The 19,316-nt window shown below is 49.6% G+C and overlaps 1 protein-coding gene across 3 annotated transcripts in view; it reads right to left on the minus strand.

Moving 5' to 3' along the window:
- ASH1L (ASH1 like histone lysine methyltransferase) overlaps positions 1-19,316 on the minus strand; it is a 66,609-nt gene that overhangs the window by 39,144 nt on the left and 8,149 nt on the right. For all 3 annotated transcript variants that reach the window (XM_058159902.1, XM_058159901.1, XM_058159900.1), the window contains exon 3: positions 2,001-6,822. In XM_058159902.1, the coding sequence (XP_058015885.1) occupies positions 2,001-6,822 (4,822 nt within the window). The remainder of the gene's footprint in view (positions 1-2,000; positions 6,823-19,316) is intronic.

Raw genomic sequence — 19,316 nt, forward strand, 5'->3', positions numbered from 1 at the left:
TCAATGGTATTTGTGACACATTTTTAAATGATCAGTTGACTGAGTGTCATGTTTAATGAATAAAAAATTATAACAATAATGATACAGAACTGCAAAAAAAACCCCCGCTCTACTTGGAATATCGTATATTTTAAGAAGATACCGTGTTCCCCTGAAAATAAGATCCTGTCTTATATATTTTTTTGAACCCTGAAATAAGGGCTTGGCCTTATTACCATGTGCTCAAAAGCCCGACTGGGCTTATTATCAGGGGATGTCTTATTTTGGGGGAAACAGGGTACTTGGTTGATACCTAGGATGCTGGCAGCAACCCGCATCAACCATCAGAGCCAGTCAATCGTATTTGTGACACATTTTTAAATGTTCAGTTGACTGAGTTCCATGTTTAATGAATAAGAGATAATCACCATCATCATCTTGATTATTAACCTAGGACGCTGGCAGCAACCCGTATCAACTATCAGCGCCAGTCAATGATAGTTGAGATGCATTTTTAAAAGTTCGGTTGACTGAGTTTCATGTTTAATGAATAAAAGTTAATAATAATAATAATAATAATAATAATAATAATAATAATAATAATAATAATAATAGCAACAACAACAACAACTAAAGTAGCTCAGCCAGCCAGACCAGAAAGTTCTCTGGAAAATAAAAATAAAATAAAATAATAAAATAAAATAACCCGCAAAGGAAGAATGATAGATTGCAAAGCTGAATGAATCAACTTGCCAAGGAAACGGGAGTCAATTCTTTTACGTGCCATTAAAACGCTCAGCCGCCAAGATTTGATCCCTCAACAGCCAAGACAGGAAGTCCCCTCCTCCTTCAACTGAATGTGCCAGCACGGTGAGTGTGCCAGTCCGGTGGGACAGGCCCACCGAAGAAGAGGCACGCTAGAGAAGAAGGGGCTAGGAGACTGACAGCCAATCTTGTATGCTAGCGCTGAGTAGAGTAGCAAAGATGATTAGGGGGCTGGGGGCTAAAAGGCATCAAAAAACGGCTGCAGGAATTGGGGAAGAGGACCGGGAGGGGGGGACATGATAGCAGCGATGCCCCAAAGAAGATGGGGGGGGGGGTGTCAACCTGTTCTCCAAAGCACCCGAATGTAGGACAAGAAATTAGTCAAGGAGAGAAGCAACTTAGAATTAAGGAAATTTCCTATCAGTGAGAACGACTTGCCTCCAGGAAGCTGTGGGTGCTCCAATACTGGGGGGTTTGAAGAAGAGATTGGACAACCATTTGCCTGAAAAGGTATAGGGTCTCCTGCTTGAGCAGTGGCCCTTCCCTCCTTCCATTTCTTCTTTCCTTTCCTTCCTTCCCTTCTTTTCCCTTTCCTTCCTTCCTCATCAACTGGGAGGTTTTTGAAGAAGAGATTGGACAACCATTTGTCTGAAATAGTATAGGGTCTCCGGCTTGAACAGGGGCCCTTCCTTTTCTTTCCTTCCTTTTCTTTCTTTCCTTCCTTCCCTTTCTTTCCTTCCTTTTCTCTTTCCTCCCTTCCTTTCCTTTCGTTCCTTCTTTCCTCCCTCCCTCCCTTTCCTTCCTTCCCTTCCTTCCTTTTCTTTCCTTCCTCCCTTTCCTTCCCCTCCTTCCTTTTCTCTTTCCTCCCTTCCTTTCCTTTCCTTCCTTCTTTCCTCCCTCCCTCCCTCCCTCCCTTTCCCTTTCCCTTTCCTTCCTTCCCTTCTCCTTCCTTCCTTCTCTTTTCCTTTTCCTCCCTCTCTTCCCTTTCTTTTTTCCCTTTTCCTTCCTTCCTTCCTTCCCTTCCTTTTCTTCCCATCCTTCCTCCCTCTCCGCAAAGCTCAGTCCCTTCCAGCACTGATGATATTATCTAGTCTGGCCATGAAACACCTGAGCTCAGAGAGGACCAAGGACCCCTCAGTTCAATCCCAACCGACCGACAATTCTGGGAAAAGCCACCTAACTCCAAGAAATCCATTTAGAAAGTGGGCTCTAATTCCACTTCTTCAAGGCAGGGCTGGGAAAAAGAGGCCGCTTACCTGAAAGGCCTTGCACGACCTTCTCCATCGGAGGCAAGGTCTCCTTCCGGAGGGGTCGGCTGAGCGATCCTTCTTGGGGGCTGAAAAGTCCGGAGCCCTCGGGCAGTTTCTTACGGCTGCCGGCTGAGCCCGTGGAGCGGCAGCTGCCTATTGCACTGGTGAAAAGATTGGTGTGTTCGTCGCTACTGGCCGGCTCGGAACTCGGAGTGAACCTTCCCAGCGGGAGGTTGGGAGGAGAATCGGAGCAGTCTATCTGCAAAGGGGTTTGTAATCCCAAAGTCCGGGGCCCGTTTTCGGCGGTCTCCCGCCGGGACCACTGCTCCTCTCGTCCCAGCAGCCCCTTGGGGGGCGAGAGGTGCGGGCAAGTCATGTGGCAGCGATGCTTCTCCTTATGCTTGTACCTCTCGGCCACGGCTTCCTTGCCGAACCTGTAGCGCTTCAGGGACTCCAAGACCGTCCGCGAAGAAGAGCCGGCGGGCGCCAAGGCCTCGAGGGAGACCGGCGACTGCTCCGAGGAGCGGTGTTCCCGGTGCTTGTGACGGTGACGGTGTTTGTGCTCCAGCATCCAGCTGTAGGCCATCTCGGGCGGGACGCTGGGGTGGTAGGTGCTCATGGAGAGAAGCGGGGCCCGGCTGGCGGTCAAGAAAGCCTCCTGGCGCAACAGCTTGTGTTTCTTCTTGTGGTATTTGGCGGGGTTGAGGAGCAGGTGGCCGGCGTGCATGTAAGAGGGCGGAGGAAGCGGGGTGGTGAACGAAGGGGAGGGGGGAGGAGGGTAAAGGGTTGGGGGGTAGCGTCCGTAATAGCCCAGGCCGATGGGTGCCGCCAGGGGCGAAGGAGAATAAGGCATGCCGTAGGAAGGGTAGAATCCAGTACCGGAAAGCGGGAAACTGAGGCCGTGCATGAAGGGCATCTCGGCCATGGCTTCCCGCATTTTAGGGGGGCGCCCCCGCTTCTTCTTCAAATCCGGCTTGCGGATGTAGTGCAAAGGGTCCAGGGAAAAGCTGGGGTGGCTGTAGATGCTGTTGAAGTTGATACGGAAGATGGTGGGCAGCAGGTCCCGGGGGATGAAATGGTGGCTGCGGTGCGTGATCCGGATCTCGCTCAGCCGGCTGATCAGCTCCTCCAGCTCGGCCAGGAAATCGGGGTCCTGCCTGCCCCGCAGCTGCGGGAACTTCTTCTTCCGCTTGCGCTTGGGCCGCTTCAGTTTGTCGTAGGCCAGGTAGTCGTGGCCGCGGCGCTTGCACTTGTGCTTGTGCTTCTCCTTCAGGCCGCCCAGGACGGCGGAGGCCTCGGGGGCCACCAGGGAGACGTGTTCGAAGGAGTGCCGGCGCTTTTTCGGCCCGCAGAACTTCTCCGCCCGGTCCGACGTGCTGTTGTTATCAGTGCCAATGCCACTGTCGCTGGGCACGGTCTCGTCGCTGTGGGACTCGCTGATGGGGGACGGGGTGGCTTCCTTCAGGGAGCCCAGCTCGCTCATGTGGGAAGGGGAGTTGGGGAGCAGGGTAGGAGGGGAGAGCCTCCTCCTGGCCCGCGAGGCCTTCCTCATCGCCAAGGTCTGAACCACGCTCCCTTGCCGGCTGTGCAGGTGGAAACAGGGCACCGAGTTGGGCTCCACGAAGCTCATGTCGCTGCTGATGGGGCTCTGTCCTCCGCTGGTGCCCGACGACTGAGAGCAAACAGGGGACGGAAGAACCTCGGGGTTGCTACTGGAGCCGGATGGGAGCAAGGGGGTGCCTGCTGGTCCCAGCATCCCTCCGCTGGCCTGTTGGCTTGATTTCTCCAGGATGGCGAAACTCGAACTGGCCGCCAGAAGGCTGGTCAAGCTGGCTTTGGGCTTCCTGCCCCGTCTCTTTCCTATGTAGATGGTTCCTTTCTTGCTGACGTTGATCTGCTGGCCCAGTTTGGTGCTGAAGGTGGCCGCCAAGCTGGAGACGCTGGTGTGGGCTTTGGCTTGGACTTTCCCCTTACTGGGCTCCGTTGAGGAAGAGGAGAGGATTTGGTTCAGGATCTTCTTCCTCTTGAGGGTCTTCATCTTGTTGATTTTCCGGATGATGGTTTTCACCAGCTGACCGTTGCTACGTTTGACTTCCTGGTGCTCCGGTTCGCCTTCCGGGTCACTGGCGCTGCCGGCGCTCGAGTCTCCGTTGTCTTCGGTATTGCTGAGCTGGTTGCGGCTTTCGAAAAAGTCCCCGCTCGGCGGTGGTAGCGGCGGTTGGTCCATGGCGTCTTCTGTCTTGTCCGCCTTTTCGGGAGTGACGAAAGGGGCGGCGGAGAGGATGGGTGGCTTCATCTTGATCCCCAAGCGGATCTGCCGTTTCGGGCGGCCTCGCTTCTTTGGGAAAGCTTGCTCCGCGAGGCTCTGGCGGAGGGAAGGGATCTCCACTTCCGGGTGCAAGACGGGCGGCTCCTGCTCTTCCTTGGACTGCACCGAGAAGACTTTGGAGGCGGGGATTTTCAAAGCCCGTTTGGGTGGCCCTTCCAACTGGGGCATCTCCTTGGATTTCGACCGGTTCCGTTTGGATTTGTACATGTCGGGGAACAAGTCGTCCGACAGGCAGCTCACGGACGTCGGCACGTGGGCACTGTAGAATTTCCCCGATTCCTTCTCCACGCTACCCAGCAGAGAGAGCGACTGCAGGCTGCTGCTTTTACTCAGCTTGGGCAAGTGGCGTTTCAGGAAGTCGTGCTTGGCGAAGGCGGGCGGGGCTGCCGTGCTTTCAAAGAGCTTGGCCTGGTCCAGGCCGCTGCTGGACAGCGGGCCGCAAGAGACGTTTTTTAAAAGCTCGGGACTCTCTAAGTCGAGCTCTTTGGGAGACCGGCAGGCTTTCGTCCAACGGGGTTTCCTCCCTTTCCGTTTCTTGAAGGGCTTGCCCTGGGAGTCGGCGCTACTGCTCCCCCTCAGGATCTCCAGGCCTTGCCTCGGTTTCCCTAAGGAGCTCACGGACCCCATTTTTAGAAAGGGCTTGTTGTTGAACAAGCTGGAGAAGCTGACTACCGAAGGGGCGATGGAAGCGTGGAGGTTGCTTTCGCGAACCAGGCTGGCTTTCTTTCCTGAGGCCAGTTTCGATTCCTCTGTGCAGACCGAGTTGGGATTGCTTATCTCCCGAACAACCCCTTTGCTGGTCGCGTACAAGCCGGGATTCCCCAGCCTGTTCAGACCCGAGCGGGCGCCATCGGAGGCAGACGGTGTCTTGCTGCTCTGTTCAGACAAGCTGTCTAAGAGATCCGGCATGTGGTTTGAATGCAACGGGTTGGAAGGGACCTGAGACAGCGCCGTTGGGGGACTATGGGTTAGAGTAGCGACCGAGGCAGTTGGGGAAGGGGAGGGGAGGCCCCCCTCCCCTACAGCACTAAATGGAGACTTGGCGGTCGAGATCTCCGAAGCACCTCCGGCAGTCCTGAATTCGGGAGAAGTGCAATACACCGGGAGATGTTTCTCTTGCTTTGAGGATTCGGAAGGGCCCTTTTCGCTGGGGGAGATCTCCTGCTGACTGCAGGCCCCGTCTTTGCCTCCGCTGGAAACTTCTCGTTGGGATGGCAACTTTTCCGGGAGGCTATCTTTGCTCTGTCTTGCCAGGTGTTTTTCGAATGGTTTGCTGCCCCCAGGCCCGTCCTTCAGAAGCCCGGTGGGCCCGTGGCTTTCCAGAGGGGCCGAGCCGCTGCCACAACATCGCTTGTAGGGATCTGCTGGAAGGTTAGCAGTTTCGGCTTTCAGTGCCCCCAAGTCCTTGCTGGCTAAGCCCACCAAATTGGTGCTCCCCATCAATTTCTTCCCAGAGTCCTTTGAAGTCAGAGAGGCCATAATGCCCACCCCCATGTGTTTCTTGCCGGACTCTTTCGCCATCAACCCAATTGGGGGCCCGGCTGCTGATGGCTTCTTTCCGGACTCTTTGTTAATCGATCCGCTCGAGGTCCCAAAACTCGGCGGCTTCTTTGCCGAGTCCTTGCTGACCGATCCGACCGGACCGTCAGACCCCAGGTGTCTCTTTGCAATGTCCTTATTAAATAATCCAACCGCGCTTCCAGGTAATGGAAGCTTCTTCAGTGAGTCTTTATGAATCAATCCGGGCGGACTGACCATGCCGAGGGATTTTTTCCCGGGATCCCTGTTGACCAATCCGATGGGACTGCTGGTCCCCATCTGTAGCCTTTTGCCGCAGTCTTTGCTGGCCATCCCAGACGGTGCCACGCTTGTCACAAGCAGTGGTTTCTTTCCGCCTTCCTTGCTGACTGGTCCGACCGGAGAGCTAAGAACGGACGGCCTTTTCTCGTAGTCCCTGTTGGGGAGGCCAGACATGCTGGGACAGGAGCCTGGCTGTTTTTTGCTCCCGTTTTCCTTACTAATTAAACCTCCAGAACCACCACCTGGTGGTTTCTTGGCAAACTCCTTGTTGCCCAAGTCGAGGCCGAGGGAACCACCTGAAATGGGTTTCTTCAGGAAATCCTTGGTTGCAGTAGCCGCGGTGGCCCCGGCCATTGGCAGCTTCTTTGCGGAATCCTTAGCAAATCCGGACACGACCGTCATGGGCGGCTTCTTCTGCTTTGGTTTGGAAGACTTTGTCGGAGGGCAGGTTGAGATCAGCTGGGCCAGTTTCTCCGTTACCGTTGGGGGTCCGTTGGCCTGGGCTCTCTCTTTCAAGTCGGGATCACGGCCGCCGATGGGAGCAGAGAAGGCTGGTTTTGCATAGTCCAGTCCTTCCGAATGCAGAGGGGAAAGCTTCTTCAAAGCCGGACTGCTAGCTCTGGCTCTGTTCTCGGCAAGCAAGCTTTCCACTGTCGCTGGGCCAGCCTCTCCGCTTTTCTTGTACAGCTTCGAGGGGTCCTACAAAATAAAAATAAAAACAACAACACTTTAAAGCATCCACGTTTGATACTTGTTATCAAAACCCGAATAATACTGCAGACTGGAAAATACATATGCCGGGATTAGATTTTTTTTTTTTAAAAAAAATATTTTTTTGCAAGCCACATTATTGACAATGTGAACCCAAGTGTTGCTCACAAATATTTTAAGACTGGAAAGCGTGGACAAGATAAAGAGGGGAGGGGGAAAACTCTCTGGAAAGGCAGGGTCTTTTTTCCTCAAGGGAAGAAACATCATCTAGTTGCCTTTTGAAAAAGCACCTTTGAGACAACCATGACCTGGATGACTGAGAATCTTCGTGGACACAGGGACTGAAAGCAAAGCGGGGGAAAAGACTCATGGTGACGTTTCAAAGCCGAAGAGCCAGCGCTGTCCAAAGATGTCTCCGTGGTCATGTGGCTGGCATGACTCAATGCCAAAGGCACATGGAACGCTGTGACCTTCCCACCAAAGGTGATCCCTATTTTTCTACTTGCATTTTTTACCTGCTTTCGAACTGCTAGGTTGGCAGAAGCTGGGACAAGTCATGGGAGCTCACCCCGTTACGCGGCACTAGGGATTCGAACTGCTGAATTGTCAACCTTTTGATCGACAAGCTCAGTGTCTTAGCCACTAAGTCACCCTTTTGATTCCTTACTACTTTGTAGGAAAAACAAGGAGGGCAATCATATGCCCTGAACCCTTCAACTTGCAAAACTAGTTGTCGGATGGGGCTATAAGGAATTTGGAAAAGGAGAAAATTTCTCCCCAATGCCTAGGTTTTCTCCTTCTTTCCAAAGATCTCTTCCTATTGAAAAATACATCTATATGTCCAATTCCTGACCGAAAGGAATTCCCTCATTTATCCATGTTGCTAATTAATATTTCATTCGTAGGTCCTTGAACATGCTGGGGGATTTCCAGAACAGAAGGGAGAGAAAAAAAAAAAGATCTGACTATTTAACTAGAGACATAATTTAGTGTAGGCAAGGAGGCATAATTAGGGGAGGAAAGGAAGCCCATAAAATACATACACACACACACACACACACACACACACACACACACACACACACACACACAAACTTACTGGAGCTGTGCCATAAATGCTCTAAAATGCTCTAAAAGGCTTAATCTCACATGCTGGTAGAAAGATGAAGCAAAATGGATTGACTAAAGAACCATAGCTAGGTAGATGGGAGAGAGAGAGAAAGAGAAAGAAACAGAGAGAGAGAGAGAGAGAGACAGAGGGAGAGAAAGAGACAGAGGAGGAGAGAGAGAGAGAGACAGGAAGAGAGAGAGAGAAAGAGAGAGGGAGATATACAGAGGGAGAGAGAGAGAGGGAGAGAGATACAGAGGGAGAGAGAGAAAAATAAACAGAGGGAGAGAGAGAGAACGATAGACAGAGGGAGAGAGAGAGAAAGAGACAGAGGGAGAGAAAGAGACAGAGGGAGAGAGGGAGAGAGAGAGAAAGAGACGGAGAGAGAGAAAGAGACAGAGGGAGAAAGAGAGAAAGAGACAGAGGGAGAGAGAGAGAGAGAAAGAGACAGAGGGAGAAAGAGAGAAAGAGACAGAGGGAGAAAGAGAGGGAGAGAGAGAGAGAGAGAGAAAGAGACAGAGGGAGAAAGAAAGAGACAGAGGGAGAGAGAGAGAGAGAGAGACGGGGCGGGGTAGGGAATCAAAACAAGCGGCTAGCAGAGGAAGTTTGTTTTTTATTTACTCAAAATGTTTATTTCTCAAAAGCCTCTCAAAAGCCTTACAACAAATGATAAAGCCATCAGTTGCAACCGCAGAGAACATAAGCAAACAACCAGCGCAGAAACCGAAACAACATCTTGGAGAAAGAAACGTTATTTTCAATAGCTGCCTACCAAATGTGTGACGACACCTAAAGGTCTGAGCTACAGGTAGTCCTGGACTTACAACAGTTCATTTAGTGACCGCTCAAAGTTACAACGGCACTGGGGGGGGGGGGAAGGGGGGACTTATGGCCGTTTTCCCAGTTACGGCCTTTGCAGCATTCCCTAATGATCCTGTGAACAAACTTCAGGTGCTTGGCAACTGACTCATACTTATGACGGTTGCGGTCTCCCGGAGGTCGCGTGATCATCTACTGACAAGCAAAGTCAATGGGGAAGCCAAGGCTCGCTTAACAACCAGGTTACTAACCGGTTAGCAACTGCGGTGCTTCCCTTAACCACTGTGGCAAGGTCGGTCGTAAAATGAGGCCAAACTCACTTAACAAACTTCTTGCTTAACAACAGAAGTTTTGGGCTGAATTGTGGTCGTAAGTCGAGGACTTGGAAGGTTCTGAATCTGAAGACCACAAGAGGAAAAGGGCTTTGTTGTGTTAGCTACGCACCTCGCTTCTAAAAATGGTAAGCAGGTCTGGAAAGCCGGTCCCAGAGACAAGAGACAACAGTTTGATGATGGCCATTATAATTTGGATTTATTCTGATTTTCTAGAAAAGGTCAAGGGTAGGAGAAAGGAGAGACACCTTGCTTAAAATGCCAAATGCATGATCTGATTTAAATATATATATGTATATATACATTTAAAAACCGCATACGTATTGTCTGCAAAAGGAGACTTCAACGGATAATCCGAACAATCATATCGACACTTCAGAAAACGTTTCAAAGGAAGAAAAACAAGCAATAAGAAGCAAACAGGAAATAAAACAAAACCGAAAAAACAAAACAAAACAAAAAAAAAAACCGGCCACGCCACGAGAACGTGACTGCCTGCTTTAGGTTAAAAAAAAAAAACATATGTGGAACCGAACCCACAACAACAAGCGGTTTGAAGGGAAATTAAAAAAAAAAAAAAAAAAGGGGGGGGGGGGAGGAGAAACGAAGCCATAACAAAACAATCGCTTGGGTTTTTAGGTCGATCTATTGATATTTGTGGGGTTTTAAAAATATTTTAATATTTTAAAAGATGAATTATTGGGGTAGACCAATTAGTAAACAGGCAATCATCTTGCGGATCCCCTTGGTCCCTTTAAGACTTGTGGACTTCAACTCCCAGAGTTCCTCAGCCAGCTTTGCTGGCTGAGGGACTCTGGGAGTTGAAGTCCACAAGTCTTAAAGGGACCAGCTTTGCTGGCTGAGGGACTCTGGGAGTTGAAGTCCACAAGTCTTAAAGGGACCAGCTTTGCTGGCTGAGGGACTCTGGGAGTTGAAGTCCACAAGTCTTAAAGGGACCAAGGTTGGAGACCCCTGACCTAGGTAGCCTAACGAAGAGAAGGACTAAGGGGAGACATGATAGCAGGGTTCCAATATTTGGGGGAGCTGCCCGAAAGAAGAGGGGGTCCACCCTATTCTCTAAAGCACCTGAAGGCAGTGGATGGAAACTAACCAAAGGAAAGAAGCATTAAGGAGAAATTTCCTGACAGTGAGGAAAATTAACCAGTGGAACGACTTGCCACCAGAGGTTGTGGGTGCTCCATCCCAAGGAAAGCTTGCACAACCACTTGTTTGGGATGATACAGATAGTCCTTGATTTATGACAATAGAGCCCAAAATTTCTATGCTAAGCGAGGCGGTTGTGAAAAGTACGTTTTGACCCAGAGTTTGCAACCTTTCTTGCCACAACTGTTAAAGAGAATCAAGCTGCAGCCGTTAAGCGAAATCTGGCTTCCTGACGTAGCCACTTCCAACGGTCACTGAATGAAGTGTTTTAAATCGAGGATTACCCGAATAAGGAATCCTGCCACTGGCAGGGGGTTGGACTAGAAGACCTCCAAGGTCCCCTTCCCTTCCAAATCAGAAACATTTACCTGCAAGCTGGACGGGCCTCTCTTGAGTTCCAGCACGCAAGGAGGACAGAGTCCCACACCTGCTCAAGAATGGTAGCTACTATTTAGAGCAGGAAAGGCAACTTCAGGAAATCTAGATATCTACGTTTAGATAAAGGTAAAGGTTCCCTTCGCACATATGTGCTAGTCGTTCCCGATTCTAGGGGGCGGTGCTCATCTCCGTTTCAAAACTGAAGAGCCAACGCTGTCCAAAGACGTCTCCACGGTCATGTGTCTGGCATAATTCAATGCCAAAGGCGCACGGAACGCTCTTCCCTTCCCATCAAAGGTGGTCCCTATTCTTCTACTTGCATTTTCTCCAAAGCACCTGAAGGCAGGACAAGAAGCAACGGGTGGAAACTGATCCAAGGAGAGAAGCAACTTAGAACTAAGGAGAAATTTCCTGACAGTGAGGAACAATTAATCAGTGGAACGGCTTGCCACCAGAAGCTGTGAATGCTCCAACACTGGGAGTTTTTAAGAAGATGTTGGATCACCATTTGTCTGAAGCGGTATAGGGTTTCCTGCCTAAGCAGGGGGTTGGACTAGAAGACCTCCAAAGTCCCTTCCAATTCTGTTATTCTATTCTGTTCTGTTCTGTTCTGTTCTATTCTATTCTATTCCTAATCTAATTCTATTCTTCATTACAACAAGCTCACAGAGCTAAACCTTTCCGGAAACATCTGGTTTTTTCCCCCCAGAGGGCAAGTCTGAGAAAGCACCAGGTTTCCAAGAGACACCCTTCAAAACTAGGGGTGGGGAAGGAGGGGTGGGTGGGATGCTAAAAGGCATCCCCCCCCCCCAGTAGCTTCATCACATCACACACCATTTCCACACACCCCAACCCCCAAGGAGCAGAGTGTTCTGGCCTCTTCTTGACGCTTCCTTTCTCGTCTCCCTCAAACCTCCCCTGCAATCCCAGGGAGCCTCCGTTGCAAAAGTCTAGGCCACGCTGTGACAGACAAGAGGTTGTTTACTTTGAAAGCTTTTGGCACCGGAGAGGTTTTGTAGCAGGGGAGAAGGAAAGAGAGAGAGAGAGAAAGAAAGAGAGAGAGAGAGAAATAGAGAGGAAGGGAAGGAGGCGAGACTGGCATCCAGCCGAGCTTGGCAGTGGTGGCAGCTGCTCCCCAGTGTAAAAATTTCATCAGAAAACCTACAAGGGCTGTGATGCTTCCTTCTCTGCCTCAAGAAGGAGGAGCCAGCAGCTGAAGAGCCAGCCGTAGTCTGTGGCACGGGAGCCATCGTGAGCATTCCCAAAATAGGCATTCGGCGTTGCTCCGGGGGCTCCCATACATGGCCGAAGGAACAAGTTTCAAGCTGGACTTCTCGGCCTGGTCCGGCGCTGCGCCCTCTCAAGGGTCAAAACAAGACTCTTTGACGGTGCTACAGAGCGGGTTTGGTGGGTTTTTAAAACAACAACAACAGATTCTTCTATTCGCTCGGCCTGCAGCTTTCATTTTCTCCTTCCCAATTTCAGCTGGGTGTGTGTGTGTGTGTGTGTGTGTGTGTGTGTGTGTGTGTGTTCACGGGCAGAAGGTATTATTTTTTACTTCCTCTTGTTGCGGGTTGGGTGGAGAAGAGGAAGGCAGCCTTAGCCGTCATTGGCATGGCAACCTCTCTCAAAATCAGAACCTGGCCTTCCTCTGAAAGTCACCAGCAACTCACTGGAGGACCCCTGTCAAAAATCAGCAGGTAGAAAACGGGGGCGGGTGGGGAGGGTGGGTAGGGTTGCATGTGAAGAGGGTGGGGCCTGCATACACAATTTTCTTGGGATGTCACTGAAGGAAAAGAAATAAAAGAAGTGGAAAAGACAGTGCTGGTAGAAAAAAATAAAAATAAAGAAATGACATCCCAATCTTCTTCTTAGTAGTTATGAATACATTTTATTCTCTCTCCTCCTTTTAAAGTTAGCATCACAAAATAACAGAGTTGGAAGGGACCTTGGAGGTCTTCTAGTCTGACCCCTTGGTCAAGCAGGAAACTTGTCCCATTTCAAACCAATGGTTGTCCAATCTCTTGTTAAAAACCTCCAGCGTTGGCAGCACCCACAACTTCTGGAGGCAAGTCGTTCCGCTGGTTAATTGTCCTCACTGTCAGGCAATTCCTCTTTAGTTCCAGGTTGTTTCTCTCCTTGATTAATTTCCACCCATTGCTTCTTGTCCTGCCTTCTGGTGCTCTGGAGAAGAGGTTGACAGACACCAGTCTCTTCTTTTCAAATTCTAACCTTTCTAATCGGCAAATGACTTAGGATGTGATCTCAACCTGGCTGCAACTTCTCAGCTGCCCCATCAACAGCCAGATCCTAACCTACCGAACCGCTTAGCTGCGATCCTTGGCAACTTCTCCCAAAGCTTGAAAGCCAGTCTTTCTTTTCAGTGACTACACTGGAATGCTTGCTCTGTTTAAAAAGGTAAAGGTAAAGGTTCCCCACCTCGCACATACGTGCTAGTCGTTCCTGACTCTAGGGGGCGATGCTCATCTCCGTTTCCAAGCCGAAGAGCCAGCGCTGTCCTAAGACGTCTCCGTGGTCATGTGGCCGGCATGACTCAACGCCAAAGGTGCACGGAATGCTGTGACCTTCCCACCAAAGGTGGTCCCTATTTTTTCTACTTGCATTTTTTTAATGTGCTTTCGAACTGCTAGGTTGGCAGAAGTTGTGACAAGTAACGGGAGCTCACCCCGTTATGCTGCACTAGGGATTCAAACCACTGAACTGTCGATCTTTCGATCCATAAGCTCAGAGTCTTAGCCACTGAGCCACCCCTAGAGTCGGGAATGACTAGCACATATGTGCGAGGGGAACCTAAACCTTGTTGGGGGGGCTCAACTTTACAAAAAACCTCTTCTCCATGCCTGTCATTAAGGTAAACGACTCACTGAGTTACTTTTCAAAATACAGATCAGGAAAGATAATGGAGAAAAGATCGATCAGGAATTGACAGGCAAACGAGCGAATCATTCTGAGCTACTGCTGTGAAAATTGAAGAGGGCGGGCCCCAAACACCGCTACTCTTTCTCAAAGAGTGGCCAGTTCAGAAAACAGCAGCCGGACAGATCGTCCCTGCCCTGTTCCTGATGCCAAAGTTGGGCGGAAGGCGGAAGATTATTTGGGGGAAATTGCATATGATATCTAGGAGAAATTATCTCCTTCTCAATCCAAGAAGTAACTGGGGATTAACAAACCTTCATCTTAATACCTGCCACAAAATAGATGACAGCTGTCATAGGGGCAGACGGGATGAAGGAAAGGTTAAGTTTCTTTCTCTACCTGACTTCACACCTGTTTTATTTATTTATGCCTGAGCAGGTAGTCCTCAACGTTTGAGCCCAACTGTTGCTAAGCGGTGAAGTGAATTTTGTTGGGCCCGTTTTTACGACCTTTCTTGCCACGGGCGTTAAGTTAGAAACACAGCCGTTAAAGGGAATGGGGCTGCCCCATTGGCTTTGCTTGTCAGAAGGCCGACAAAAGGGGGGGGGGTGTCACGTGACACACACACACACCCTGGGGACTCTGCGACCGTTATAAATATGGGTCAGTTGCCAAGCCTCTGATCATATGACCACTGGGATGCTGCAATGGTCGTTAGGCATGAAAAATGGTCGTAAGTCGCTCTTTTCGGCTGTAACGTTGAACGATCATTAAATGAATTGTTGTAACCTGTGTTCCGTTTATTTGACTTTTATCCTGCCTTCCAGAAGATGGCTACTTTCAGCTGAAGGACAATTTCACCCTCTGCTCCTTTTAACCTTGAGGTGTCCCTGTAGTGGCTCTTGGGAAACTGAGGCAGCGTCAGAATCCACGGCGAGTGGCTTACGTGTCGGCTGGGGAATTCTGGGAGTTGAAGTCCACCCAGCTGGGAGGTTTGAGAAACCCTGATCTAGAGTTGGGGTCCCCAACCTTTCGGGCCTCAGGGACCACTAAATTCATAATTTTAAATTCTGCAGACCACTAATACGATCTGCCTACTGACCAGTTGGGTGGGCGTGGCTAGATGGTCATGTGATTAGGTGGGCGTGGCCAACTCCTTGCCTCCCTGCCCGGGGTTCCTTAGGGCCCGAATAGGAAGCAGCTGCTGGAGCTAAGCAGCCACCGCGAGAAAGAGTTGGCAAAATAGCTGGCTCAGTTCAAATTGGATCTGGCCAAGAAAGAGGCTCAGCAGAAGCACCTCACTCAGGACTAGGAGCATAGGCTTTCCAAGCAGAGGGAAGACTTGTGGGAGTGCAAGGCCAGGTACCGGCGCCTGGGGGCTCAGCGGGCTGAGATGGTCAGCCAGTTCCAGGCTATGATGCAGTCCCACTGGAACGAGGCCCTCCGGCTCTTTATCACCAGCAGCGCTTCCCTCCAGCCTTCACCCAAAGCCCCTCACCAGGAAGCAGACCCCAAGTTGGAATTTCTGCCCCCCTCTGACCCAAACAAAAAGACTCTGAAGGGGGAGACTCTCTGCAACATGTATTCAGCCCAGGGGCTGTAGTTTGAGGACCCCTGATTTAGTGCAATATAAAAAAAATGCAAATAATTTTTCTGCGGGCCACCAAAACTTTCTCGCAGACCCCCGATGGTCCACGGACCGCTGATCTAGAGCACCACAAGAAAAAAGGGGGATTATTAGGTTCTCACCCTTTCATAACTTGCTAGGAATGCATGGCGTCGAAAGGGAGGCAGGTAGACAGGCGGACACGCCCTAGTGATGAGTGCGCTGGATCTTTGTTAGCCGATCCCACAAAACGTGGGCTGGAGAAGGAAACCCTTGCAGGGCGTTTTTCTCCATGGCGAGGAAGGCTGAAGGACGGCCCACGGTGGCAGCGGGGAGGAGGAGGAGGAGGAGGGGAGGCATTCTGTGGAGTTCACCTGCAATATCCAAGGACGTTGCGGGGACTAGAAAGACACCTGCCTTCAGCAGTTTCTCGGGAAGCGAGGGGGAGAGAGAGAGAGAGAGAGGGGAGGGGAGAACAAGCGCAGATTCCATCTTGTTTGGCTGCTGTGACGGAAATCACAAGCTGTGTAGCCGAGTCGCGGGGTTGGCTGTCCCCCCCCCTCCACCGCGTTGCCGAGACTAGAAACAGTCTCGGCAGGGTTTGGCTATAAATAGGTGGAAGATTCCAGCGGGCTCTGCGCTTGCTCATCTGGGCCGCCGCTGCTCTCTTGTTGGGTGCCTGAGTCGTGATTTCCCAAGGAAGCGACGCCACCGAGGGCAGCCGAGCATGCTTAGTGACAGAGACAAAGAAGGCCTTAAAATGATGATGATGATGATGATGATGGTAATGGTGGGGCCTCGGTTGGATGTGTTGGTATGCAGGCAGCAGGCAGTGCGATCTGCGGTTGTCATAAAAGCCCAGCCAGGGTGAGATGTGAGCAATTATGTGCAAGAGTCAGATGGGAGATAAAATTTCCAGCTCCTTGTTTTGTTCTGGTTTCCCCGAAGGGCAAACTTCTGAGCCTTGCGGTTTGAACTGGGTGTTTTCCCTGGCTCTCCTTTTCCCAACGTCTTCTACTCAGGGGCCCTGGTTTGAAGAGAAACGAAAGGTCCTCTTTCACCGAGAGAGAGGCCTCCTGAGGAAGTACAAAGTTCTGTCCCTTGGGAGGAAATCGAAGCAGCCAATGTCATGCCCGTGATCAGAATGAAGCAGTTCTGGAGAGAACTTGACCAGGGTAGCTTCCGATTTAGAAATGTAAGGTGGGGGGGGAGAAGAGGGAGAGAGAAAAGTAGGGAGGGAGGGAGGGAGGGAGGGAGGAAAAGAGAAAGAAAAAAGGTGAGAGAGAGGGAGAAAGAGAGAGGAAGGAAGGAAGAAAAAAGAAGAGAGAGGAGAAAGAGAAAGAAAGAGAAAGAGGAAGAGGAAGGAGGAAGGAAGGAAGGAAAAGAGAAAGAAAAAGAAGGCGAGAGAGAGGAGAAAAGAAAGAAAGAAAGAAAAGGAAGGAAGGTAGGAAAGAAGGAAGGAAGGAAGAAAAAAGAAGGTAAGAGAGGGAGAAAAAGAAAGGAAGAAAGAAAGGGAGGGAGGGAGGAAGGGAGGGAGGAAGAAAAAAGATGAGAGAGGGAGAAAAAGAAAGAAAGAAAGAACGAAAGAGAGGGAGGGAGGGAGGAAGAAAGGAAGGGAGAAAGAAAAAAGAAGGTAAGAAAGGGAGAAAAAGAAAGAAAGAAAGAAAGAAAGAAAGAGAGGGAGGGCGGAAGGAAGGAAGGAAGGAAGGAAGGAAGGAAGGAAGGAAGGAAGGAAGGAAGGAAGGAAGGAAGGAAGGAAGGAAGGAGAAAGGAGTTTGGTTGAGGACCATTAGGAAAAGCAGGATAATTTGTAGTAGGTGACATCTGGGGGAAAAAATGCCTCGGGCTTTGAGGATTACAAGTTTTTTTTATGGCCGTTTGCTGCCATCTCCAGTAGTAAAAAGCAGGAAGGAGAGGACGTAAAAAGGGGTTGTAATTTTGTGGCTGACTAAGCGTAGTTGGAGAAGCTGGACTGAGACGATGAAAAGTCAGGTTTAGGGGCCGACCTCAGATTCAGAGCAGATTCCTGGCTGGCTGGGAGACCGATCAGTATCCAAACACATCTCGTAGGGCTGTTTCATTAGGAAAAGAGCTAATTAGGCCTCCTTGAAAAGGACATAAAACTTAAGTCATAATAATTGGACCAACCGTACCAAACGAACAATCCAGGCAGCATTTGAAAAGCTGCTCCAAGTAGGTAAAGTTTGGCAAGAAGACCAAGGGGTGACGTGAAAAGCTTGCCGTCCAATATTTGAGGGGCTGCCACGAAGACAAGATGGGATGGCAGGACAGGAAGCAATGGGTGGAAACCGATCAAGGAGGGTAGCGCCCTTGGAAATTAAGGAGAAATTTCCTGACAGGGAGGACAATGAGTCAGTGGAACAGCTTGCCACTAGAAGTTGTGGGGTGCTCCATCACTGGAGGCTTTTAAAGAAGAGATTGGCCACTACTCGTTTGAAATGGTGTAGCTAGGATCTCCTGCTTGAGCAAGGGGTTGGATTGGAGCAGGGGTCTCCAACTTTGGTCCCTTTAAGACTGGCTGAGGAACTCTGGGAGTTGAAGTCCACAAGTCTTAAAGGGACCCCTGGACTAGAGGACCTCCAAGGTCCCTTCCCACTCTTTTATTCTGTAAGGACTGGTTCTGCATGGCCTATTTCCACTCTTCCCCCAGCTTCTTTGTATGCCCATCCCTTGATGGTTTCTGACTTCCTTCCAGGTGGGAAGACGTGCAGTTCATAACAGAGAGAGAGAGAGAGAGAGAGAGAGAGGGAGGGAGGGAGGGAGACGGACGTATGCAAATCTACGAAGCTCTTGTTGCATCATACACACTCCCCATTCTGCTTTTAGCTCAATCACAGGCTGGCTCATCATTAGCAAATTCCACTTCAGGCAGAACAAACAAACCAAATAGGTTCAAAAGGGAGCCCTAGGGATAAATTTAATAATTCCAACAAAATTATTGGACAACTTACTGCCCTATTATGTCAGACAAAATCCTCAGCCCTGAGGGGTATCTTTTTTTTTTTTTTTAATTTCCCCTTTCCTTTGGCACTGTAGATTTAAAAGCCGCATTTCCGGCCCTTTCCAATGTAGGCTACAGGCTGCTGCGTTTTGCAATTTATGCACGGGCCTTGCTGGTGCATAGGTCAGCTTTGCAGCTGGGCTGGGATTACAATCTCCATCGTGTGGGTGGGGAATTCTGAGACCTACAACCCCCCCTGTGTTTTTGGAGAACCCCTTGAGAAGATGACTTATGTCGAAAGATGAAGAGTCAAAAGCAGTCTGAATGTTACGCTCAAAAGATAATTTCACTTTTAGTAACGAGAACGCCTCCAAAACTCCAGTATCTCCAGCTTGGGTGTTAACATTCCTTATGATGTCTTTTATTCACTTATAAAACACTTCTTTTAAAAAGAAAAAATAACAAGGAGCGGAAAAAGGAAAGTCCCTACCCCGGAGGCTCACCACACAGAAAATAAACATCCTGAAAATAGCACTGAAGGGTGAGATGACCAGAATGTTACCTGTGAACATCCTTTGCAAATTAATACACACACACACATATACACACACACATATTTTTTTAACATTCCTCCTCTCTTTAAATTTCAACTGTGATTGTAGAAGGCCTCAGCTAAGTGTGATATAAAGGAGGAAACATGTAATGTTTATTGAAATCTGCTCACCAGAGGCGGCAACATACACATAATGGTAAATTGTATATAGGAAACAACAACATTAGCAACTGTAGCATTTCTGTTTGGCAAACCTATTCCCTGAAATGCCTGCTTGGTTCCTACTTGTTACTTTTTGAGTATTAACTAAGCTTTTTTAAAAACAAAAACAAAACTCAGCCTGCTAGTTGTAATAATTGTTTGTTTCTAATGTGGGGTCCTTGTCTGTCTGAACTTGGTTTCTTTCTTGCAGATAACATCATGGTCATCAGCAAATCTCACTGGTGATATAACCTAGTTGGGTAAAGAAACCTACAAGTTCAGAGAGCACCAGGGACACTAAAGTCATTCCCTTAATCCTCCTCTGCAAAACTCATACCTTCCAACACTGATGCTGTTACCTAGTTGGGTCATGAAATGCCTGCAAGAAAACCACCAAGCTCAGAGGGACCCAAGGACCCCACAATTCAAATAGTCTCTTCACTTGTATTTTGAATCTTCACGCTTTTCCTAAAATTTCCCTT

Source organism: Ahaetulla prasina, chromosome 17, assembly GCF_028640845.1.
Source record: "Ahaetulla prasina isolate Xishuangbanna chromosome 17, ASM2864084v1, whole genome shotgun sequence".
NCBI lineage: Eukaryota > Metazoa > Chordata > Lepidosauria > Squamata > Colubridae > Ahaetulla > Ahaetulla prasina.